At 44.2% G+C, this 27,182-nt stretch overlaps 1 protein-coding gene across 1 annotated transcript in view; it reads right to left on the reverse strand.

Annotated features, from left to right (window-relative positions):
* Positions 1 to 8,535: 8,535 nt before the first annotated feature.
* The window catches only part of chchd6a (coiled-coil-helix-coiled-coil-helix domain containing 6a), a 91,810-nt gene continuing 73,163 nt past the window's right edge, over positions 8,536 to 27,182 (reverse strand). Inside the window, exon 8 of the mRNA XM_079495724.1 lies at positions 8,536 to 9,641. Coding sequence (XP_079351850.1) covers positions 9,618 to 9,641 — 24 coding nt within the window. The 3' untranslated portion in view covers positions 8,536 to 9,617. The remainder of the gene's footprint in view (positions 9,642 to 27,182) is intronic.

Here is a 27,182-nt window from a genome sequence, read left to right on the forward strand (position 1 = left end):
GTTAAGACTTTTCACACGGCACGACTCGTGCAGCGTGGGGAAGAGGCAGGTGGAGTGCATTCTCACTCACACAGTTTGTCCAGAACTGCACAGCCCCACTGGCCCACAGTTGCCAATTATTTTACCCCCTTATTTGCTACCAATTTAATTCCCACACATTCCTGTGCAGTCTTAGCTTCTTCCCCCTAGTGGCTCACCTGCCAGTGTGGAGCGTCCTCCGGGAGGACCTAGCACCTCCTCCTGACAGCCTGACAGGAGGTGGCCCAGCCGGGAGGAGGTGCAGGCACAGCGACAAAGATCAGCTGTTGTCGCCCGACTTCCCTCCCCTAAACACCACCAGTTGTGTTTGCATAGACACACGTCCAAGCCGGATGTAGGCCTACTGTGGAGAATTCAAGTAACACACTGTAACTTTATGTTCCGTGTGCGCATGTATCTGGGGTTGCGTGTTTGAGGCACACACAACCACCCCAACAGATGTGTCAACACGTCTACCGCATTGTGAGCTTGTGCATTGGCTAATTTTGGTGCAACCAGGTACACAGTAACTCAGGCAAAAACACATCAGCACATGCAGAGAGCTTGGCTTGCGTCTTGGCTTTTTTCAATGTGAGCGGTGACGCAGTTGGACACATGTAGTTCTTGGAACGTGTCATGCTCAACCCCAACTCTCTGACCACTCTCTCCTTCCCTCATTTTCTCTCTCCATTACCTCCTTGCTGCTCCTCTCTAGTCTCTTCACAACCACATTCAACTCTCTCATGGTGAGAGGATCCTTTCACCTGTTTGGTGTGGAAACCCTGTATGTCCAAAACTGTTACTTTTTAGGAAATTGTACATTGTATCGGATGGATACAATGTACGTTACGTAGATAGATTTCATTGGTTCAATATTTATAAAACCCACAGACGGACCTAACCAATTTCACTTTCACAAAAAGGCCTAGTTTTGCTACGTTTGTGTGACAAAAAATGAGGACATGCATTTGCAAAAGAATACAAGGTTTCTGCCTGACAATGACGATGACTGGCTGAGCTAAAGCAGCACTCTGCCCACCTCCCCCCAATCCATCCACCTGCTGCCGACTTGTTCGCTTTCATCCCCCGCTCGCATACCGTTGTCGTGGCAACATCTGCGTGACCGACCGCACCTCACCCTCCACCCCCCCCGTGTCATTTATTTTAGTAAGATTGGATGCAAACTTGCTAACATGTGCGTGTCAGCGTGTGCGCGTCAGCGTGTGCGCGTCAGCGTGTGCACGCCGCTCGCGCGCACTGTCTACACACTTAAGCATGTGTGGCAGAAGGTGAATTGCCAACCTATCTGTGGTTCACTTCGAACCAATTAGTCAGAGCCTGCAGAGGAATTTAAAAAGGATTGGAATTTAAAAAAGGGATTGGAGAGAATTACCTTCGGTGCGGGGAAAAGCGAGTCAAACTTGTTGAAAGAAAGAAAAAAAAACTTTGAATAAAGCATCGTATCAATGCTGATGCAAATTACATAAATAATTCACAACGCTATCAAAGAGAGGGGAAACGTTTGCTGTCCTTAGGGGAACTGATTGACAGTCTCACTGGGTTTCTCAAACTCTGGTGCAGTATAAAGCCATGGTTCTCAGAGAGAGAGGTCCCCACTCCTCAGGAACATTAGGTAATATAGCATGGTTCTCAGAGAGAGGAGGTCCCCACTCCTCAGGTACATTAGGTAATATAGCATGGTTCTCAGAGAGAGGTCCCCACTCCTCAGGTACATTAGGTAATATAGCATGGTTCTCAGAGAGAGGTCCCCACTCCTCAGGTACATTAGGTAATATAGCATGGTTCTCAGAGAGAGAGGTCCCCACTCCTCAGGTACATTAGGTAATATAGCATGGTTCTCAGAGAGAGAGGTCCCCACTCCTCAGGTACATTAGGTAATATAGCATGGTTCTCAGAGAGAGAGGTCCCCACTCCTCAGGTACATTAGGTAATATAGCATGGTTCTCAGAGAGAGAGGTCCCCACTCCTCAGGTACATTAGGTAATATAGCATGGTTCTCAGAGAGAGAGGTCCACACTCCTCAGGTACATTAGGTAATATAGCATGGTTCTCAGAGAGAGAGGTCCACACTCCTCAGGTACATTAGGTAATATAGCATGGTTCTCAGAGAGAGGTCCCCACTCCTCAGGTACATTAGGGATATATAGAAATGGTTCTCAGAGAGAGGTCCCCACTCCTCAGGTACATTAGGTAATATAGAAATGGTTCTCAGAGAGAGGTCCCCACTCCTCAGGTACATTAGGTAATATAGCATGGTTCTCAGAGAGAGAGGTCCCCACTCCTCAGGTACATTAGGTAATATAGCATGGTTCTCAGAGAGAGAGGTCCCCACTCCTCAGGTACATTAGGTAATATAGCATGGTTCTCAGAGAGTGGTCCCCACTCCTCAGGTACATTAGGTAATATAGCATGGTTCTCAGAGAGAGGTCCCCACTCCTCAGGTACATTAGGTAATATAGCATGGTTCTCAGAGAGAGAGGTCCCCACTTCCCAGGTACATTAGGTAATATAGCATGGTTCTCAGAGAGAGAGGTCCCCACTCCTCAGGTACATTAGGTAATATAGCATGGTTCTCAGAGAGAGAGGTCCCCACTCCTCAGGTACATTAGGTAATATAGCATGGTTCTCAGAGAGAGGTCCCCACTCCTCAGGTACATTAGGGATATATAGAAATGGTTCTCAGAGAGAAGTCCCCACTCCTCAGGTACATTAGGTAATATAGAAATGGTTCTCAGAGAGAGGTCCCCACTCCTCAGGTACATTAGGTAATATAGCATGGTTCTCAGAGAGAGAGGTCCCCACTCCTCAGGTACATTAGGTAATATAGCATGGTTCTCAGAGAGTGGTCCCCACTCCTCAGGTACATTAGGTAATATAGCATGGTTCTCAGAGAGAGGTCCCCACTCCTCAGGTACATTAGGTAATATAGCATGGTTCTCAGAGAGAGAGGTCCCCACTCCCCAGGTACATTAGGTAATATAGCATGGTTCTCAGAGAGAGAGGTCCCCACTCCTCAGGTACATTAGGTAATATAGCATGGTTCTCAGAGAGAGAGGTCCCCACTCCTCAGGTACATTAGGTAATATAGCATGGTTCTCAGAGAGAGAGGTCCACACTCCTCAGGTACATTAGGTAATATAGCATGGTTCTCAGAGAGAGAGGTCCACACTCCTCAGGTACATTAGGTAATATAGAAATGGTTCTCAGAGAGAGGTCCCCACTCCTCAGGTACATTAGGTAATATAGAAATGGTTCTCAGAGAGAGGTCCCCACTCATCAGGTACATTAGGTAATATAGCATGGTTCTCAGAGAGAGAGGTCCCCACTCCTCAGGTACATTAGGTAATATAGCATGGTTCTCAGAGAGTGGTCCCCACTCCTCAGGTACATTAGGTAATATAGCATGGTTCTCAGAGAGAGGTCCCCACTCCTCAGGTACATTAGGTAATATAGCATGGTTCTCAGAGAGAGAGGTCCACACTCCTCAGGTACATTAGGTAATATAGCATGGTTCTCAGAGAGAGGTCCCCACTCCTCAGGTACATTAGGTAATATAGAAATGGTTCTCAGAGAGAGGTCCCCACTCCTCAGGTACATTAGGTAATATAGAAATGGTTCTCAGAGAGAGGTCCCCACTCATCAGGTACATTAGGTAATATAGCATGGTTCTCAGAGAGAGAGGTCCCCACTCCTCAGGTACATTAGGTAATATAGCATGGTTCTCAGAGAGTGGTCCCCACTCCTCAGGTACATTAGGTAATATAGCATGGTTCTCAGAGAGAGGTCCCCACTCCTCAGGTACATTAGGTAATATAGCATGGTTCTCAGAGAGAGGTCCCCACTCCTCAGGTACATTAGGTAATATAGAAATGGTTCTCAGAGAGAGGTCCCCACTCCTCAGGTACATTAGGTAATATAGCATGGTTCTCAGAGAGAGAGGTCACCACTCCTCAGGTACATTAGGTAATATAGAAATGGTTCTCAGAGAGAGAGGTCCCCACTCCTCAGGTACATTAGGTAATATAGCATGGTTCTCAGAGAGAGAGGTCCCCACTCCTCAGGTACATTAGGTAATATAGAAATGGTTCTCAGAGAGAGAGGTCCCCACTCCTCAGGTACATTAGGTAATATAGCATGGTTCTCAGAGAGAGAGGTCCCCACTCCTCAGGTACATTAGGTAATATAGAAATGGTTCTCAGAGAGAGAGGTCCCCACTCCTCAGGTACATTAGGTAATATAGCATGGTTCTCAGAGAGAGGTCCCCACTCCTCAGGTACATTAGGTAATATAGCATGGTTCTCAGAGAGAGGTCCCCACTCCTCAGGTACATTAGGTAATATAGAAATGGTTCTCAGAGAGAGGTCCCCACTCCTCAGGTACATTAGGTAATATAGAAATGGTTCTCAGAGAGAGGTCCCCACTCCTCAGGTACATTAGGTAATATAGAAATGGTTCACAGAGAGAGGTCCCCACTCCCCAGGTACATTAGGTAATATAGCATGGTTCTCAGAGAGAGAGGTCCCCACTCCTCAGGTACATTAGGTAATATAGCATGGTTCTCAGAGAGAGAGGTCCACACTCCTCAGGTACATTAGGTAATATAGCATGGTTCTCAGAGAGAGGTCCCCACTCCTCAGGTACATTAGGTAATATAGAAATGGTTCTCAGAGAGAGAGGTCCCCACTCCTCAGGTACATTAGGTAATATAGAAATGGTTCTCAGAGAGAGGTCCCCACTCCTCAGGTACATTAGGTAATATAGAAATGGTTCTCAGAGAGAGAGGTCCCCACTCCTCAGGTACATTAGGTAATATAGCAATGGTTCTCAGAGAGTGGTCCCCACTCCTCAGGTACATTAGGTAATATAGAAATGGTTCTCAGAGAGAGGTCCCCACTCCTCAGGTACATTAGGTAATATAGCATGGTTCTCAGAGAGAGGTCCCCACTCCTCAGGTACATTAGGTAATATAGCATGGTTCTCATAGAGTGGTCCCCACTCCTCAGGTACATTAGGTAATATAGCATGGTTCTCAGAGAGAGAGGTCCCCACTCCCCAGGTACATTAGGTAATATAGAAATGGTTCTCAGAGAGAGAGGTCCCCACTCCTCAGGTACATTAGGTAATATAGCATGGTTCTCAGAGAGAGGTCCCCACTCCTCAGGTACATTAGGTAATATAGAAATGGTTCTCAGAGAGAGGTCCCCACTCGTACATTAGGTAATATAGAAATGGTTCTCAGAGAGAGGTCCCCACTCCTCAGGTACATTAGGTAATATAGAAATGGTTCTCAGAGAGAGGTCCCCACTCCTCAGGTACATTAGGTAATATAGAAATGGTTCTCAGAGAGAGGTCCCCACTCCCCAGGTACATTAGGTAATATAGCATGGTTCTCAGAGAGAGAGGTCCACACTCCTCAGGTACATTAGGTAATATAGCATGGTTCTCAGAGAGAGGTCCCCACTCCTCAGGTACATTAGGTAATATAGCATGGTTCTCAGAGAGAGAGGTCCCCACTCCTCAGGTACATTAGGTAATATAGAAATGGTTCTCAGAGAGAGGTCCCCACTCCTCAGGTACATTAGGTAATATAGCATGGTTCTCAGAGAGAGAGGTCACCACTCCTCAGGTACATTAGGTAATATAGAAATGGTTCTCAGAGAGAGAGGTCCCCACTCCTCAGGTACATTAGGTAATATAGCATGGTTCTCAGAGAGAGAGGTCCCCACTCCTCAGGTACATTAGGTAATATAGAAATGGTTCTCAGAGAGAGAGGTCCCCACTCCTCAGGTACATTAGGTAATATAGCATGGTTCTCAGAGAGAGAGGTCCCCACTCCTCAGGTACATTAGGTAATATAGAAATGGTTCTCAGAGAGAGAGGTCCCCACTCCTCAGGTACATTAGGTAATATAGCATGGTTCTCAGAGAGAGGTCCCCACTCCTCAGGTACATTAGGTAATATAGCATGGTTCTCAGAGAGAGGTCCCCACTCCTCAGGTACATTAGGTAATATAGAAATGGTTCTCAGAGAGAGGTCCCCACTCCTCAGGTACATTAGGTAATATAGAAATGGTTCTCAGAGAGAGGTCCCCACTCCTCAGGTACATTAGGTAATATAGAAATGGTTCACAGAGAGAGGTCCCCACTCCCCAGGTACATTAGGTAATATAGCATGGTTCTCAGAGAGAGAGGTCCCCACTCCTCAGGTACATTAGGTAATATAGCATGGTTCTCAGAGAGAGAGGTCCACACTCCTCAGGTACATTAGGTAATATAGCATGGTTCTCAGAGAGAGGTCCCCACTCCTCAGGTACATTAGGTAATATAGAAATGGTTCTCAGAGAGAGAGGTCCCCACTCCTCAGGTACATTAGGTAATATAGAAATGGTTCTCAGAGAGAGGTCCCCACTCCTCAGGTACATTAGGTAATATAGAAATGGTTCTCAGAGAGAGAGGTCCCCACTCCTCAGGTACATTAGGTAATATAGCAATGGTTCTCAGAGAGTGGTCCCCACTCCTCAGGTACATTAGGTAATATAGAAATGGTTCTCAGAGAGAGGTCCCCACTCCTCAGGTACATTAGGTAATATAGCATGGTTCTCAGAGAGAGGTCCCCACTCCTCAGGTACATTAGGTAATATAGCATGGTTCTCATAGAGTGGTCCCCACTCCTCAGGTACATTAGGTAATATAGCATGGTTCTCAGAGAGAGAGGTCCCCACTCCCCAGGTACATTAGGTAATATAGAAATGGTTCTCAGAGAGAGAGGTCCCCACTCCTCAGGTACATTAGGTAATATAGCATGGTTCTCAGAGAGAGGTCCCCACTCCTCAGGTACATTAGGTAATATAGAAATGGTTCTCAGAGAGAGGTCCCCACTCGTACATTAGGTAATATAGAAATGGTTCTCAGAGAGAGGTCCCCACTCCTCAGGTACATTAGGTAATATAGAAATGGTTCTCAGAGAGAGGTCCCCACTCCTCAGGTACATTAGGTAATATAGAAATGGTTCTCAGAGAGAGGTCCCCACTCCCCAGGTACATTAGGTAATATAGCATGGTTCTCAGAGAGAGAGGTCCACACTCCTCAGGTACATTAGGTAATATAGCATGGTTCTCAGAGAGAGGTCCCCACTCCTCAGGTACATTAGGTAATATAGCATGGTTCTCAGAGAGAGAGGTCCCCACTCCTCAGGTACATTAGGTAATATAGAAATGGTTCTCAGAGAGAGGTCCCCACTCCTCAGGTACATTAGCCAATATAGAAATGGTTCTCAGAGAGAGGTCCCCACTCCTCAGGTACATTAGGTAATATAGCAATGGTTCTCAGAGAGAGGTCCCCACTCCTCAGGTACATTAGGTAATATAGAAATGGTTCTCAGAGAGAGGTCCCCACTCCTCAGGTACATTAGGTAATATAGAAATGGTTCTCAGAGAGAGGTCCCCACTCCCCAGGTACATTAGGTAATATAGCATGGTTCTCAGAGAGAGAGGTCCACACTCCTCAGGTACATTAGGTAATATAGCATGGTTCTCAGAGAGAGGTCCCCACTCCTCAGGTACATTAGGTAATATAGCATGGTTCTCAGAGAGAGAGGTCCCCACTCCTCAGGTACATTAGGTAATATAGAAATGGTTCTCAGAGAGAGGTCCCCACTCCTCAGGTACATTAGCTAATATAGAAATGGTTCTCAGAGAGAGGTCCCCACTCCTCAGGTACATTAGGTAATATAGCAATGGTTCTCAGAGAGTGGTCCCCACTCTTCAGGTACATTAGGTAATATAGCATGGTTCTCAGAGAGAGGTCCCCACTCCTCAGGTACATTAGGTAATATAGCATCAAAATCTGATTAACCAATATCTATACAAGCTCATATTTTCAAAAGATCTTAAAAATAACAAATGTGGAGTATATAACACAAATCTTGTATGGGGGGTCCTTGTACAAAATATTTCCAGATGGGGGTCCGCAGCTAAACACATTCATTTGGGGGTCCTCATGACATATGGGTTTATGACTGCCTTCGTTCGTATGCCTGCCTTCGTTCAAAATGTACGGTTTGTGTGTGTGTCTCTCGTACTCGTATCGCATTGCCACATAGACGTTAGACGTGCGGCGCGCAAGCTTCCAATACAGTGCGCACGCACGCACGCACGCACGCACGCACGCACGCACGCACGCACGCACGCACGCACACACGCACACACGCACACACGCACACACGCCACACACACACACACACACACACACACACACACACACACACACACACACACACACACACACACACGTCAGTCCGACTCACCCCATTACCAACCCTGTCCCTAACACTAACAGCAAGCAAAGCCACATTGTTGGACTAATTGTTGGAATTATACGAGCGGATCTCCCCACACACACGTGAATGGTTACTGTGATGCACTAAAAGCCCTTTTGATAAAGGCTCTACTATATAAATGCACCATTTACCATTCATGAAATGAGACACAGCCAGACGTCCGCATAGTAATGATTTAATGAAATCATACAAACAATACACCTCTGATCAAATGAAACACACACACAGGATTACCTGAGTTTAAACCTGCTGCTTATATATGAAGATTTGACTAAGTCAAAGCAATAAAACTCAATCAGTCAACTCAACAATCATCAATCATTCTATATCAGTCTTATCTCAATTCAAGGTCTATGCCCTTTCACTGTCAGCCAACACTAAAACACACTCACTGTTGTCAAAATATTAGATGAGCAAAATGCCTTGTTGAGTATATTGAGAAATGACTTTGGGCCCCATATTTTAGTCAGTGTAAAACCCCTTATCCCTGAACTTCTTTGCCTTGTTTACTATTTTGAAAAACATTTTTGGATAGTTCAAATAGCCGATCTACAAGCTCACAGTGGAAAAAAAATGTTGATGTAGGTTGGCTATTTGACCAATTTTAATGTTTTTCAAAATAGTGAAAAAAGCCAAGGCAAAGAAGTTTAGGCATAAGGGGTTTAGCACTGATGAAAATAGGGCCCTTTGTCTTTACTTTGTAAATGGCTGAAATAAAAGTGCACTGAGCCAAACCCCTGAATCTAAGGCTTGACTTATAGCTAGCTGTGAGTGGGTGGTGCGCACCAAAAGAAGCAGATCCACAAGCTCACAACACTTTTCTGCACTTTACTGCACGCCTCCACGACACAATGTGAGCTTGTACATCAGCTATTTTCGGTGCGTGTCAACCACCAATCGGGCATAAACACACGTTTCTCTACCTGCTGCCGCTGGAGCTACAGTATGTGGTAAATAATTCATATAGATATATATCATAATTGGACCACAACTCCAAATGAAATAATATGCACCGATAAATAGGTATGATATGAAAGCACTAAATAAAAAGAACATAAAAGTAAAAAAAAATAAGAAAAAAAATCAAGGCATGCAAACAGCAACTCAACTCTGTGTATGCCTCTATGTAAGCATATCAAACCAACACAGGAAGGTCTGTTTGTAGTGCTGCAGGTCGATAAGGGGAGCGCCTCCTCTTCCCGACACTCTCTCCTGGCACGCCGGTCGTCCCTCTCTGCTCCTCATCCGTGGTTGACCAGCAGGTTCTGAGGAAAAACACAGACAAGAGGATTAAATGCCCGTCACACACACTGCTCTTTCTGCTACGCCCGCTGACCTTTGTGATGGCATTACAGTAAGTACTAGGAGCATATTTGGGTCTTTGCCTGTGCGTTTGTGTGTGTGTGTGTGTGTGTGTGTGTGTGGGAGTGTGTGTGTGTGTGTGTGTGTGTGTGTCTGAAAATGATCAAAGTGCGCGTTGAGAGTCGGAGCATGTTTTCATAATGCGCGTGCGTGTGGTAGAACTGAAAGTGTGTGCATGTGCGTTGAAAGTAGGAGCGTGTGTTTATAACGCATGATGAGTGTCTGTGTGTGTGCACGCGCAGTGAAAGGTCACAGGGCTGTAATAACAATGATTATGAGAGTTAATTGAGAGAGGTGGGCTGCGTAACTTCGCGGTCAGGACCAGACCTCTTCACTGCTGCAGAACACTCAGGCTATACTTCATCAAGACACTTCAGAGGTACATTTAATCACCGCTTGTCAAGAAAGGTAACCATCAGGCATAGGGTTTTCTGGCCTTATTTGTGGCGATGAGTCTGTTATTTCATCCCGGATTGAGCCAGAAGCCAGCAGCAGCAGCACAGAATGTTGTGTATGGTCTCGATATAAATGCAGTCTCTATACGGACTACCTCTCCATCACTTGAAATTCTTTGAATGCAAGTCAACTATACATGTGAGAAAGTATAGGCTTAAGGTCTCCACACACCGGGCGCGAATCGGATGCGAATTCGGATTTTTAGCGGCGTTTCTCCATCGGTTTTCTGAAAAACGCGGCCGGTGTGCAACCACCTTTACTGTACATATTAACCACACGGACCTTAGCGACAAACTGTGAGCTGGATAGATCAGCTAACTTTATTGTATGACCTCAATTACACCCACACAACCTGAACTTTGAACATTCAGTGTGGCCTGGGGTTTTCTGGGGTGTTCTGCCTTTTGAGCTGCAATGGAAACAGGCAAAAATTCCTCAACATCTGCTGGCAAATTCTTATGTCATACAGTACTGTATATGGGATTTGTGGACTCTTACCTCACAGTCCACAGGCAAATCAGAGCACTTGTTTAAGCCAGAAAACCCCAGAACACCAAATCTACTGAATGTTAAAAGTTCAGGTTTTTTGGGTGCATTTGAGCTCAGAAAATCTAAAAAGAATTACAAAAACGTTTTTTTTATGTCACGATCCCTTTAATCAGCACAGTAAAATATGTACCTGAAAACATTATAGGTTAGAAATAAGCCACAAGCTTTGCTGCCCGTCTCTCTGTGACATGTAAACAAACAAACTCAACGCACGTCGTAGGTGTCGAGCATGCGCATGTAGCGGAGCTACGTCCCATACCCTGGAGGGATGCGACGTTCTGATTGGTTCAAAAACACACAGCTTCGTTTCAGAGTGAAACTTCAGAATACAATTTCCCTACGTCTTTAAATGAACATGGGGAAACAACCATATCAAATTAGGGTCTGTGGCCTAATGAGTCATTGAACATAAAAAGGTATTAGGTGATGAAAATATGAATTTGTACTCATGGAAAGTGATTTGATGTTCAGAAGCCTGATTTCTGGGTGAAATGCCCTGCCTCAGGGAAAATATGAGGAAAACAACAAGCTACAGCATTATAAGCTTTTATGTCTTGTCCTTTTATACCAGAAACCCCACAATCATTTTCACAAGTTGCCATCTATGGTTACAAATCCGGGTCCCTTTTCTGTCTGTAGGGATGGAAAATTGTTGTTTCATATGCAGTCACCCTGCACCCTGAGCACACGTCACTTATTCTAAACTCTTCTCATTACCGCCAAACATTTACATTTCTCTCCATCATGCAGTTGTTGCTGCACTTCCCATGAACCTGCCTCCTCATTAAACAACACCTGGGCTATACGACAACGCGTTCTGTCTTCAGCAACATTTCTCTCAACATACCACCAGACAGGTACTGTTCAAGTCAGCGGTGTCAGCACTATTGACTATGACTGTGTTTAGGAAAGCCTCCAAAATCGTTATACAATACACATTTCATTTCTCTACCACTCTTGACAACGACCCACGTGAGCACGTTCTTAAACCATATTATATTGCGGTTATATATAAAACACACTTGAATAAATATGACGTTTCTTTACTCAATCTGAGTGTGTCAATAATCTACAGTGGTTGGAGCAGGTCTCGTCAAACTACTCATTCCACTGAGACATGTACACCCTGGTGTCGGGTGGTACACCTACTGGTTGTCAAGTAGGTTGTTGTCAAGTGTTCTCAAGTGTTCTCAAGTGTTATTGTGAAATCCACGATCTCGACCGCGATCGAAAAATGATGATGATGACTGGTTGTCAAGCAGTACTGCCTTAACCCATTTTGGGCGGGAACCTCTTTTGGTGTTTCAAGCATTATGTTATAATTTAGCTATTGAAAAATAGCAGATCTACAAGCTCATAGCGCGCCACCGAGTGGCGCGCTACGAGCTTGTAGGTCTGCTATTTTTTTTAAATCGAAGAACGACTGACATAGAAACATAGCTTTTTCAGAAAACTGTCAGGATGTAGAAGACATTTTTAGAATCTGATCTCAGGTCAGAATGCCTTAAGCACATCATGAGTGGTTAATGTTACAGAATTGACACTTTCAATGTAACACCATATTGCCTGAACCATTACTGCTTGCAGCCGGGATGTGTAAGACCATCTGAAGTCCTTCTGGAGACTTAAGACTGTTTGATGTTCACTTTGCATGGAATCCATGCTTTATTTATTCACTTCTGTCACTCTCTTCCTCTCCCCCGCCTACGGCAGGATGTAACAGGCATAACAGAGAGAGAGAGAGAGAGAGAGAGAGAGAGAGAGAGAGAGAGAGAGAGAGAGAGACAGAGAGAGAGAGAGAGAGAGACAGAGAGAGAGAGAGACACACCAAACAATAAAGACATCAATCTCTTTAGTTTATTTCATGTGCACTTCTACCAGTGAAGCTCTCTTACTAATTTGAATACACATGAGACAGAAGGAGACAGATAGTAAACTACATGAAAAGAGAAGCTTTTAGTTGTACACCGTAATCAATTTCTCCAGAGGAACGCTTTTATACAAACGCCTGTGTGTGTGTGTGTGTGTGTGTGTGTGTGTGTGTGTGTGTGTGTGTGTGTGTGTGTGTGTGTGTGTGTGTGTGTGTATATGTGTGTGTGTATGTGCGTGCGTGCGTGTGCGTGTGTGTGTGTGTCTCCCTCGCTAAACTCCACATCAAAAATCTCTTTCATCGTTTTGGCTCCAGTCAGGCCGAAGGGCCATTTCACCCAACTAAGCCAGCACCACATTCAATACTGTAGTGTGACTCGGTAGCACGCTCAAAGATGCTGCACTTGCCATGCAAGATTTAAAGGAAGCATACCCAGGTCATTTGACACTGTTACTTTGATAGGATTTCATTCCACATTTCATTTCTTCTCTCCCCTCCATTTATGCCATATTCAAATATATCGGCCTTGTTATTGAAATCTGATGCCTCTTAAACAACTTAAAATCACATGAAACACATCATACTTCATCAAAATGTTTGTGTTCTCGCAGCAAATGTTGGGGGAAGAACTCTTAATAAACAAATAATCCTAAATGGATAAAAAGTTAGTGCTGGTATTCCTTCCTATAGACTTTCTACCAGAACCGTGCACCCAATATTCTCTTACTGTGAATTACCCAACTGAGTGCTTGCTTCTCCTCTTCGCACTTAGATTTTGTAATTTACCACACACACACACACACACTGTGTATGTGTACATGCATGCATGTGTGTACATTTCTGAATATAAAGTGATGGTTGGTTGCCTGTGTGTGTGTGGGATGTGTATATACTGTATGTAGTTGTCGACGTGCACAGCTGTGAGTGTGGGTGTCTGCGTGGCATGCTCGTGTGACACGCAGACGGGCAACAGGCCGCTGGTGTTCATTGTTCATCAGGCTGCTTGCCTGGTGGTAAAAGCTGTCTCGGAGCCCGCTGGACCGGGCCTTGAGGCTGCGCTGCCACTTGCCAGATGATAGCAGCTGAACCGGGCCTTGAGGCTATAAAGTACCGCTTGCCAGTTGCCAGACAGTAGCAGCTAAAACAGTGTCTGGGTTTTTTGATAATACCACTAGCTTTACACGGCCACCAATGTTCTGGGTTGTCCGCACCACCCTCCACAGCTCTTTGCGGTTGAGGGGCGGTACAGTTCCCGTGCCAGGCGGTGATGCATCCAGTCAGGAGGCTCTCTGTAGGAGGCCCACAGCATCTTGGACCCTGCTGTGCCAAATGTCTTTTCAGCCGCCTGAGGTGGCCCTCTGTGATTCTCATAGCCGCGGGTTGTTTTTTTAATCTCTGCTGGACCTCTCTGCGGTCTCGTACGGTGCCGAGGCACACTGGTGGGCCAGGAGAAACGTCTACATGGCACAGTGCGGCACGTTGTGAGCTTGTAAATTAGCTCATCTCATTATATTACCAACAGTTTATGTGACATTAGTGACATGATGAAAGACATGATGAAATTATGCAAGAATGGACTCTATGCGCACACGCCATTTTGGAAAGAACTTGGGCCCCTTCCCTACTTCCTTCACAGGTGTTACTACTGCTACTAATGAAGGCTCTGTTCCATTCTGGTCAAACAGAGTCAGGGTGCTGCTATTGTGCATGTTGGCTCACAGGAAACACTCTAATTAGTATCAGTAAGAGACGCAAAGTAGGAAGAGTCATTCTGTGTGCATAGAGCCCATTGTTGATGTTAGTTGTTGATTTATCAATGAACATTTTTGTCCAATCTGCCTGGTTGTCCTGTCCTAAGATATCTACACTGTGTCCCGGCACTGCTTTGTTCCACCTACTGTACATTACATTGTTCATTTACAGTGAATATATATATTAGATTACCGCGTGATAAAGAGTGAATACACATGTTAATATAGAGGCTATTTTGTATGGATATGAATACAGGCATAGCCCTGAGACGCACATAAAGTTTGAAAACCTGAGTTATAAGACATGCAACCTGATCAAGATGCTGTTACAGAGATCCCAAGTTGACAATACATAATTCAAATTGTGTTTGTGTGTGTGTGTGTGTGTGTGCGCACACGCACGCACGCGTATGTGTGTTCTCTATGATGCATATTTATTTTTCTGGTGAGGGTTATTAATATTTTCAGCCTGTAGGCAAGACAAGATTCAATATGTAATCAAATGGAGGAGTGGAACATCGAGATGAATAGCGTTATTTTTGCTAGGCGTGTGTGTGTGGGTTTGTCTGCACGCATGCCGTTTTATTCAGAGGTGGAAGAAGGACTCAGAGTTTTTGCTTAAAACTTTAAAAGTTGCTCTGTAAAAGTATTGCTACATGAAAGTAGCAATACAACAATGTAGAAATACTACAAGCACTACTAGTTACAAGTAGTGCGCAAACAGATGTACAATGTTCTGTTCTGGGGGCAAACATTTGGTTAAAATAGCAGATCTACAAGATCTACTTGTTGATCAGATATATACAGTTGGAGGCCATCGATATTGTCCTTTTCTTTTTGCTGAGGTTTGCGTGATCTGCGCAAAACCCCTTTTGGTGTTTTAAACATTATGTTATAATTTAGCTATTGAAAAATAGCAGACCTACAAGCTCATAGGGTTAGGGAGCTTGTAGGTCTGCTATTTTTGAAAAATCGTGAAAATATTTATTTCAGAAAACTGGAGGATTTAGAAGGATTTTTTTAAATTTTGAGGTCAGGCCTAAATGGGTCAAATGATAAGGGACAATATCGGTGGCACCCAACTGTACACTAAAGACATTTAGGAAAACAGTAGGCAGCCTAGTATAGAGCCCTGGTTAATTCTTAACTAAGTTCAATATCTTGGGACCTGGTCTCATCACATCCATGTTAATCAACTTCTCTGCAGAAAAATGTGGCAGGTGAGGAAATCCATAAGAAGACCAAGATATGGCCTCCATGAACGTCCATCCTCCCAAGCATAGATCAATCAATCTCTCCAAGAGAGAGCTACCCTGTAGTCTAACGAGATGGCTTCACGTGTCCCCAAGACAGCCGGAGAGAGCCGATCATAACGTGTGAACAGAAATAGCCAACCATGTGAAATTGATCCTAAGAATACAGCATGGAATACAACCAACCGGAGATCAATAAGGTCCTTGAAACCCTAGAAATTATGTTTTTCCAGGGGAGAACATTCTAATAAGTGTAACAAGGCGACTCCAGTAGTGAGACCTTGGCTTTGACACCACAAGGGAACCTTTGACTCTTAGCAAACGATGAAAATCAATCAACACCTTGAAGCGAGGCTACAACGTTCTCTAGTGCAAAGGTTCTCAACCGTTCTTGACCACACGCAGCAGATTTCGAAACAATCCTCCAGGGCCACCCAACCCGACCTCCCCACAACAATATATATTTAGCATACGGTATAAACTGTCATAAGCATTATATATGTTTAATTAGTATTGATATCAAAGCTTGATTTATACATACAGTGGTGTTGTGCAACAAACATAGCCGATCTATAAGCTCACAGCGTGCCGCTATGAGCTTTTGTGGAACCTCGGTTTGTGACTTTGGTCTCTTATCCGAAGACTAATGAGCGTGCATGAAGAGAGCCGATGTGGCCGTCAAGTGAGATACTTCCTGTGGGAGATGCAAGCTAACCAGACGAGTGATCAGGTGTGTGTGTGTGTGTGTGTCATAAAACATTAAGACAAATAAATTCATCAATAAATGATTCTGTTCTGTCCATCCGACGTGTCTACACGTCATAAGCGATCCAACCGACGGGTTGCAATGACGTGTGTACACGTCCTAGCGCATCTTCAATGATATCAAACGATATTCAGATTTTTTTCAGAGTAAAAGCGGCCATGTCTTCCCGGCACCCCATAGTTCCTATTTTGAAGGAATCCCGGGGCTGATTCAGTTAATACAGATTTAATAAAAATACAATTACAGTGCAGAAGAAAAATCTCGGTATAAAGGCAGCAGCAAACAGAAAGGTCTTTAACTTTGATTTAGGAGAACTTAGAGCTGTAGCAGCTGTAGCTTTTTTTAAGTGGTTAATCCAAGGCGACTGGCCTTCCAACTAAAGTTCAATAAACTAATTTAAGCCCTGCTGTGATTCATGTGAGTGAGTATTTACCAAAGGTTCTGTGCCACTGTGTGCTTTGGGTTTAGTGGAGGCATTTTCTTCAGCTGAACACCTGCACCCGTGAGTTCTTTTGAAAGCACTGCTGCTATTTAGGTTGTATGGCTCTCATGCAGGAGACTCAATACTCCACGTAGGACATGATCAAGTTACAGATTGCTGCTTTGGACTTTATACTTTTAATTCAAAGTGATAGTTCTGTCTAGTTCCGTTTGTGCTGCCGACAATGGAAATGGATGCTGAAATCCATACAAACAAGTTGATAATAAAAATAAAAATCACACCCATGTGAAGTGAGGGGCGCTAATATATTAAAATCGAACTCATGTTGATTAGGTGATGTAATGATGATATAAAACAAACGGTGCCAACACAAACATTAAATTCTCTTTATTGTTAATGGCATTTAATGTTTGTGTTAGGGACAAGATGACACTTTCTGGTGTTTTAAAGCATTTTGTTGTGCTTTAGCTATTGAAAAATAGCGTGAACGTCGTTTTAGTCGTGAAAATGTGGCGAAAATCTTTGAATATATATTTCAGAGCGAACATTTTTAACTAAAATCATACGATGAATAGCAAAAAACGATAGGCTCAGCATTGTGAGCTATTTTAGAAAAGATACAAAAATAAATAAATGCATTTGTATTAAATTGGGATGTCAGGTTGAAAGTGTCTATAACTGAAGTCTTCCAGCAATATATAGCAGACCTACACATGTTGTAGCTCTAATAAACCTACATGTGGCAGATACAGACCTACACATGTTGTAGCTCTAATAAACCTACATGTGGCAGATACAGACCTACACATGCTGTAGCTCTAATACACCTACATGTGGCAGATACAGACCTACACATGCTGTAGCTCTAATACACCTACATGTGGCAGATACAGACCTACACATGCTGTAGCTCTAATACACCTACATGTGGCAGATACAGACCTACACATGCTGTAGCTCTAATACACCTACATGTGGCAGATACAGACCTACATGTTGTAGCTCTAATACACCTACATGTGGCAGATACAGACCTACACATGCTGTAGCTCTAATACACCTACATGTGGCAGATACAGACCTGCACATGTTGTAGCTCTAATACACCTACATGTGGCAGATACAGACCTACACATGTTGTAGCTCTAATACACCTACATGTGGCAGATACAGAAAAGAGTATTGGTGAACAAAGGTGCTCCGTCCTAACATTGTAGCTCAGGGATAAATCTTGTCCACATTTTACAGAACTGTTGCATTTGGACGGTTCATGGCTGTACTCTGAGTTTTTATGTTGCAAAAACATTGTCTAGGAAACAAGCTCTGAGGTGAAAGATGTCCTAGAGCTTGTATATTACACAAGAAATGCAGCATTTCTCCCAGTGACAATATTTCCACACATTCTGGAAATAATGTCAGCCTTTCGGCCCATCCAAAAGCAGTTCACCTTGATAATATGCCTGTTACTCTTCTATCTGCAAAGCAAGGCCAGTTTATTTGTATACCACATGTCATCAACAAGGCAATTCAATGTGCTACAAAAAAAACCATTAAACAAATGTTTTTTCAGGGGTAGCTCAGTCGGTTGTGGTCCAAAAGCTATTGCTTTAAGACCACAAAGTCATGGGTTTGATCCCGGGCACCGCCCACTCAGCGAATGAGTAGCATGGCTTGGGTGCTGTAAGTACTGGGAGCTGATGACTGTGGGTGTGGCGGTCCACCTCAGCAATCCATCTCCCACGGGCATAGAGTTATAGAGGATAGAGGGCACATGGGGAGAGACAGCCCCGCCCCCCGCTATTCATTTCAATGGAAGTTGCTCAGTGGCGCTTTGAAGCACCCGGAAGAACGCTCCACTTCTGCATTTTTTCGATTTGGAGTTGGCATGAGCTTGTAGATCGGCTATTTTCAGCATCCAACTGTGAAATCAGGCATTACGACGCCATCAAAGGCCTGCCAAAATACATTTTAGTTGACTAAATTAACTGTAGATTTAGTTGAGAAAATCTTAAACTAAATACAAATTTGCTGTCAAAATTCCGTTCTGTTTGCCTGCCATGACATTTTCAGTAACTTACTATCGTGGGCACAAGCACACCCTACTACAGCCTACACACCAGAAACAGCACTGTCCATGGTTCTGAATCTCACACCCTGACCCTACTACAGCCTACACACCAGAAACAGCACTGTCCATGGTTCTGAATCTCACACCCTGACCCTACTACAGCCTACACACCAGAAACAGCACTGTCCATGGTTCTGAATCTCACACCCTGACCCTACTACAGCCTACACACCAGAAACAGTGCTGTCCATGGTTCTGAATCTCACACCCTGACCCTACTACAGCCTACACACCAGTAACAGCACTGTCCATGGTTCTGAATCTCACACCCTGACCCTACTACAGCCTACACACCAGAAACAGCGCTGTCCATGGTTCTGAATCTCACACCCTGACCCTACTACAGCCTACACACCAGTAACAGCGCTGTCCATGGTTCTGAATCTCACACCCTGACCCTACTACAGCCTACACACCAGAAACAGTGCTGTCCATGGTTCTGAATCTCACACCCTGACCCTACTACAGCCTACCTACACACCAGAAACAGCGCTGTCCATGGTTCTGAATCTCACACCCTGACCCTACTAGAGCCTACACACCAGAAACAGCGCTGTCCATGGTTCTGAATCTCACACCCTGACCCTACTACAGCCTACACACCAGTAACAGCGCTGTCCATGGTTCTGAATCTCACACCCTGACCCTACTACAGCCTACACACCAGAAACAGCGCTGTCCATGGTTCTGAATCTCACACCCTGACCCTACTACAGCCTACACACCAGAAACAGCGCTGTCCATGGTTCTGAATCTCACACCCTGACCCTACTACAGCCTACACACCAGAAACAGCGCTGTCCATGGTTCTGAATCTCACACCCTGACCCTACTACAGCATACACACCAGAAACAGCACTGTCCATGGTTCTGAATCTCACACCCTGACCCTACTACAGCCTACATGTACTAGCCTTTCCCCTTGCAGATTTGTTCAATTTATCCCCGTCTACCTCCTCACTCCCACCCATATGGAAATGTGCAAGAGTTACCCCCATCTTCAAAACCGGAGACCCAACTGACATAAACAATTACCGACCTATTTCAATCATCTGCACCACCGCAAAAATCTTTGAAAAACTGGTCTTCAAACAACTATCAAAATACATCAATCAGGAAAACATCTTATCCCCCCTTCAATCAGGATTCAGACCACATTTCTAAACCACCACAGCTACTCTAAAATTCACCAGTGATGTGCTACTGTCTTTCGAAAAAAGACAGCTAACCGGTGCTATATTCATTGACCTTTCGAAAGCCTTTGATATGGTTGACCACTACCTCCTCCTTGACAAACTTTTTTCCATCGGTATCCAACGACATGCTCTTCTCTGGTTCAGTGCTTATCTTCACAACAGGCGTCAATGTGTTGCATTACAAGGTTCCCAGTCAGATTTTTTAACTGTTGAGAATGGTGTCCCCCAGGGTTCCATATTGGGGCCACTTACTATTCACTATATTTATAAACGACTTACCTGATGTCTGTTCCAACTGTCAAGTCCAGCTCTATGCTGACGATACCGTTATTTATGCCTCTGATAAAAACATTCACCAAATTCAACACCTTTTACAGTCTGACTTCAACCCGGTCCAAAAATGGCTAAAAAATAACAAACTGTTATTGAATATGAGGAAGTCCTGTAGCATGTTGTTCGGCCACTCACACAATGTCCAAAGCTCCTCCGACCTACTGATCAAATTTGATGATGGTTCTTACCTTGAAAAAGTGGACTCATTTAAATATCTTGGTGTCACTATGGACCCGGAACTTTCTTTTAAACACCATATTGATCTAACCGTTAAAAAAACCTATGGCAGCCTGTGCTCACTCTACCCATCCATCAACTGTTTCTCCTTTCAAGTGAGGAAAAGAATAATATCTCAAGTATTACTCCCCATAGTAGACTATGCCGACATTGTATATCAAAACACCACAGATACTCACCTTAAGCCACTTAACATACTATGCAACTCCCTTTGCAGATTCGTTCTAAGATGCCCATACAGAACCCACCACTGCCAACTGTAAAGCTCACTTGACTGGCTGCAGCCTAAGGCTAGAAGGCAACACCACTGGTACCTATTTATTTTCAAATGCATCCACTCCAACTGCCCCTCATACCTAAAAAAGTCTCTGAAACCATTCACATCCCCATACCCACTTAGACACACTCAACATCCCTATCTTATGGTTCCCAACAGAATATTTTCAGAATCTGGACGCAGGTCTTTCCACTACAAAGCCCCATCTGACTGGAATAATCTCCCGCTTCCACTCAGATCAATCACCTCTCTAGGCCGCTTCAGGACTTCCCTGTATTCACATCTTCAAACAACCTGTTCATGCTTGTAATGCTTGCTCACATGTTTACCTCTACTTTGAGACAGTTTATAATACCGTTTTCCCCACTATTCCCATATATAAACGAGTCGGGGGTCAGAGATGGGGTGGGGGTGGGAGAAAGGGAGCAAGCGAACTGTATGTCATGTCATGTCATGTCATGTCATGTCATGTCATGTCATGTCATGTCATGTCATGTTATGTTATGTGTACATGCACTGCTGTAATGTTGTATGTATAGGACCCCCTCTAAAACGAGATGCGACATCTCAAGGGGCCATCCCCTCAATAAACTTCAAACTTCAAACTACACACCAGAAACAGCGCTGTCCATGGTTCTGAATCTCACACCCTTACCCTACTACAGCCTACACACCAGAAACAGCGCTGTCCATGGTTCTGAATCTCACACCGTTACCCTACTACAGCCTACACACCAGAAACAGTGCTGTCCATGGTTCTGAATCTCACACCCTTACCCTACTACAGCCTACACACCAGAAACAGCACTGTCCATGGTTCTGAATCTCACACCCTGCCCCTACTACAGCCTACACACCAGAAACAGCGCTGTCCATGGTTCTGAATCTCACACCCTGACCCTACTATAGCCTACACACCAGTAACAGCGCTGTCCATGGTTCTGAATCTCACACCCTGACCCTACTACAGCCTACACACCAGAAACAGCACTGTCCATGGTTCTGAATCTCATACAGTCCACATCTGTTACCAGGTGGCAGCAGCCACATGACACTACTATATAATCCAAACATATACATACTGTCATCTATGTGCACTATTCTGCCCTACAAAGCCAAAGTGCAGTAACTGCGAACACAAATGTAACAGCCAAATGAGATATCGGCATATAATGGTTCCCAATGGGAACCGGTTCAGTAAGTTAATTATGAATTGAGTGGGCAAAACCATACCTATATTAGATTGTTATCACCATGAAACTTCCCCAGTTGATTACTTACACGAAGACAATGATTTATTGTATTACAAATTTTACATTTTTGAGGGGGGGGTGCTAGCCCCTCCTATAAACAGCTATAGTGTAGTCTGTCTTAAAACAAACGGGTGTGATTTTTAAATATGCAAATGAGGCATTATATAGGAAAATATGTAAATAGAAAATATGAAAAGGCTACAACTGTGGAAGGTACAGTAGGTCATATATAAATGTACTTATATTGATCCTATAAACAATTTAATATAGGACTATATGGACTAAGAACCAACCAGAACTGAACCGGTTCCCATTGGGAACGAACCGGTGGAAAAGGGCTTGTATATCTGTTCTTGGGGTAATTGTTTATCCTCCAAACTCATGAAGGCTAATTTGAACTTCGGGAAATAAGTCAGTGTGTCCAAAAACATAGTTACTGCACTTAAGCTCTGTAGGGCAGTGAATTGTGAGTAGTACATTTAAGGAACGCTAAGCCTAGCTTATTATCTGACGCAATGCCGCCCCTGCTCATTTTGTTTTTGAATTGATTCTTTTGAGCCCTTGCAGAGTAGATTTAAAAAGGCCTCACTTGGCCACACTGTGGGCTCCCGTTTAGCTCCAGAGCCAGGCTGGCAGTGAGAGACTCACCGCTACTCAAGTCTTAAATGTCCAGTACCACAGGCCATGTGGAACCATGCAATGAAATGAATGAACTGCGGGCTAGGACTGGATTGACCCGAGGATGGCTTGTGGAGAGAATATGTGCGTGTTGTAGGTGCGTGCGTGCGTGCGTGTGTGTGTGCGTGCGCGCGTGCGCGTGTGCGTGTGTGTGTTAAACAGCATGCGGTTTGCTCCAACTGTGAGGTCCATCCATATTAAAAGCACAGAGAGAATCACAGAGCAGGGGGATCAATAAAGTCCTCCTATGGCCTCCTCCTCACTCCTTCACTCACATCTACATCACTCTGTTTTCTCTCTCCTGCACATCACCAGTGCTCTCTCTCTCTAAGACAGATAGTGGGAGGGATACTAACCAGTTTCAACCTGGCGTCAAAAGGCAACATTTTTCAAATGTTTTTTTTAGAGAATTTCTAAATGTAAAAAAAAAGATGAAAAGGTTCAAACATTTTCAACCAGAGGCATTTCTGTGGGCTCAAATGCCAGAGAATATTGGTCAGACTGGATTGAGCTGACGGAAAGGCATCAGTAACTCAAATAACCACTCGCTACAGCCGAGGAATTCAGAGGAGCCTCTCTGAAAGCAAAACAAGTCGAACCTGGAGGCAGATGGGCTGCTGCAGCAGAACAGGAAACTCCCACAGGCTCACCAAAATTGGACAATAGAATATTGGATAAACTTTGCCCGGTCTGATGATTCTCGATTTCTGCTGCGACATTGGGATGGTAGGATCAGAATGTGGCGTCTACAACATGAAGGAATGGATCCAATCTGCCTTGTAGCAACGGTTCAGGCCACGTTCAAAGTCACTTAAATCACATTTCTTCCCCATTCTGATGCTCGGTTTGAACTGCAGCAGATCGTCTTTACCATACACTACAGGCTTAAAGATGGAGTGCCATGATTGATGATTTTGGTATTTTCTCCAGTTTTTAATTTATGAGGTGACAGTACTTAGTGTTATTGCTATGTGCAATGATGTCTTCCCTTTGTATTTAGGATTATTCCTGGAGGCTGAGACGTCATACGTCAAATGTGCCAATGAACAAAACAGTGATATAGTGACATCACAATATCATCATCTCCCCAAACCCCTCCCCCTTAATTATACAACAACAGCTTTGGGTGCGGTTTCAGTTCAGGTGGATCACCACCCACCAGGCAAACCATATAATGACATAAAAACGACATTTTAACAAATACTGTACACTTTTTTGAAAAACAAACTAAAAACATCCTCCTCCTTATATAATAATAATACCTGATGATCATGTTTTAGGGTGGAGTTACTGCCATGTAATTGGCTGATTAGAATCTTGCGTTAATGTGCAGTTGGAATGGCGTACTGTACCTAATAAAGTTCCCAGGGAGTGTAATATTCTCCAGGCGGCAAGAAAGCTCTGCTGGATTTGAAGCCCAGGAAATAGCACCCTCTGCTGGGCCACTAATGACAACTCTTAAAATAGTTCTCATTAGTGGCCCAGCAGGTGGTGCTATTTCCCCTCCTGCTGGCTGCAGAAGCATTTAACACTCCATTCAAGTGAATGAGGTTTTGGCCGGACTTTATACATTATATAATCCTAGTAAACATGTTCATGAATACTATGTTTTCAATTGCTAGTTTAAAGTCTTTTATCAATTATCATGATATAGCGTTTGACACATTATGGTCCCATTAATAACCAGTAAGACGCTTGAGGGCTAGAAGCGACCTAGGTCGCGTGCATGCATCCGCCTGGGTGACAGCAGACTGCTGTGCGAGTGCTGGCACTTTGGCATGGGGGGGTCAGATTAACATATGGAATGAATTCTGTACTGGCCATATATGGAGCGTGTCTTGAGTGTACAGGGTTTGATGAGGTCAGATCAACATATGGAATGTCAGAACAGGTCAGCTCCGTATATGGAGATCTAAGGGTGGCAGCGAGGGCAGTGTCTTGAGTGTACAGGCTTTGATGAGGGCGAGAACTCCAGTTTTTGCCAGCTGCCGAGAATTTGGCATTTAATTTAATTTCGGAACCGGAAGTTCCAAGATGGCGGATTTGAATTTGCCGAAAACATGGCTTCAACCTGGGTCTGTAGAAACCAATGGGTGAAAACATGGCTTCAACCTGGCTCTGTAGAAACCAATGGGTGAAAACGTGGCTTCAACCTGGCTCTGTAGAAACCAACGGGTGAAAACATGGCTTCAACCTGGGTCTGTAGAAACCAACGGGTGAAAACATGGCTTCAACCTGGGTCTGTAGAAACCAACGGGTGAAAACATGGCTTCAACCTGGGTCTGTAGAAACCAACGGGTGAAAACATGGCTTCAACCTGGCTCTGTAGAAACCAACGGGTGAAAACGTGGCTTCAACCTGGCTCTGTAGAAACCAACGGGTGACGTCAGTGTTGCCTTCGTCCAGATTTATTACAGTCTATAATATGCTCCTGTTCTTTCCAATTGGCTCCTCTGGTGCCCCATGGCGGCAACCACTATGAAAACCACAAACGCCATCAACGTTACATCTGTGACGTTACCACTAGACTATTTTCTAGTGAGGTGAAAACTTCAGACAAACAGGAGCAACTTGCGAGAGAAAAGAGATTGAAATAAGTAGGGCGGAGGGGGGTGAGTGTTGTCCATTCTACCTTGCCGAGCTTGGGAGCCTTGACTCAATTGGAAATCCATCTTATCTGATGACTGGCAGGCAATTGGGGCTCCCGGGTGCTAGACCCAGCAAGCTGCAGTTGATAGGCCTTACCCGTTTCACTGCTGAGATGTGTGTGTGTGTGTGTGTGTGTGTGTGTGTGTGTGTGTGTGTGTGTGTGTGTGTGTGTGTGTGTGTGTGTGTGTGTGTGTGTGTGTGTGTGTGTGTGTGTGGTGTCTGTGTGTAGAGAGGGAATAGATATAGGGAATGCAGAGAAGAAAAGCAAGCAGCATATCAGCAGAAATATCACTCTTGTGGAGTTCCTTACTTCAAGTGAAGGCTTACCTGGTGCACTATGGGTTGAGTAAATATTGCACATGCACCTCATCCAAACAGCAATATTTAACCACTTAAAGCCCTATACGCTTTGTCGTACGACGAATAGTGAAAATAGCCGAAATCTGCTATTTGTGCCATTTCAGGATTTTTTGGAATTTGTTTTTGATTCCATGTGTCGTGTTGCGTGATCAGTTGTGTGTATGTCGTGTGTGGCTTCCATGTTCAGTAAGTCAGATGCCACTGTACATTCCTTTGGTTTACATGTACAGTAAGCATGATGCTGCTGTACAATACCAGTTATAACAACACAAATGATTCCATTATATAGGCTATGGAAATTCCATCTTTAACTAACGTGTTAGAAGACACATGCTGTCAATGTTGTGGAATGTTTTGGAGGATGTTTGTCCCATTGTTAATGGACAGGTGAGACTGGGTTAGGGTGTGTAACCCTATTGCTGAATGGTAGTGTTGTAGTCGAGACCACCTAAAGCGAGACCAAGAAAAGACCAAGACCTAGAGGGGTCAAGACCAAAGACGAGACCGAGACCGCCGCGACCCTAGGGGGCCGAGACCAAGAAAAGACCAAGACCTAGAGGGGTCGAGACCAAAGACGAGACCGAGACCGCCGTGACCCTAGGGGGCCGAGACCAAGACAAGACCAAGACCTAGAGGGGTCGAGACCAAAGACGAGACCGAGACCGCCGCGACCCTAGGGGGCCGAGACCAAGACAAGACCAAGACCTAGAGGGGTCGAGACCGAGACGAGACCAAGACCGCCGCAAGGCGAGACCGAGTTAAGACCAAGACCTTGTTTTTTTTTTTCTTATTTGATAGGCACAGAAAACAATCTTGATCTGAAACACTGCAGTGCAAATAGATTTTACAAAATTAGGTATAGGCCTACTACAGCATGATTCATTCAAATATTTATTTTAAATATCAATTAATGAATAACAATGAGGCATGCACATCAGAGCCGCCTGGGAGAAACATTTTTGTGTTAATTAATTAATCAATATCCAAAACTATACAAAATCTATAAGGCCAAACCTTATTAGAAAAAAATATTAATATATGAAAGCCTTTTCAAATGTCCTATTGGAATTGCAGGTGCTGCCAAATAAGTAATTACCCTCATGCCAGTCAGTTGCGCAAATATATAGGTCAGATCAATTAGCAGAGCGGAGCAGCTTCTCACTGACTGCAGCACAATGACCAGCGCTTCTTAAAGTTTACTTACTTTAATAATATGACATAGTGTTGGATCTCCAGACAAACAAAC

The sequence above is a fragment of the Electrona antarctica genome, assembly GCF_951216825.1.
Source record: "Electrona antarctica genome assembly, chromosome: 2".
Classification (NCBI taxonomy): domain Eukaryota; kingdom Metazoa; phylum Chordata; class Actinopteri; order Myctophiformes; family Myctophidae; genus Electrona; species Electrona antarctica.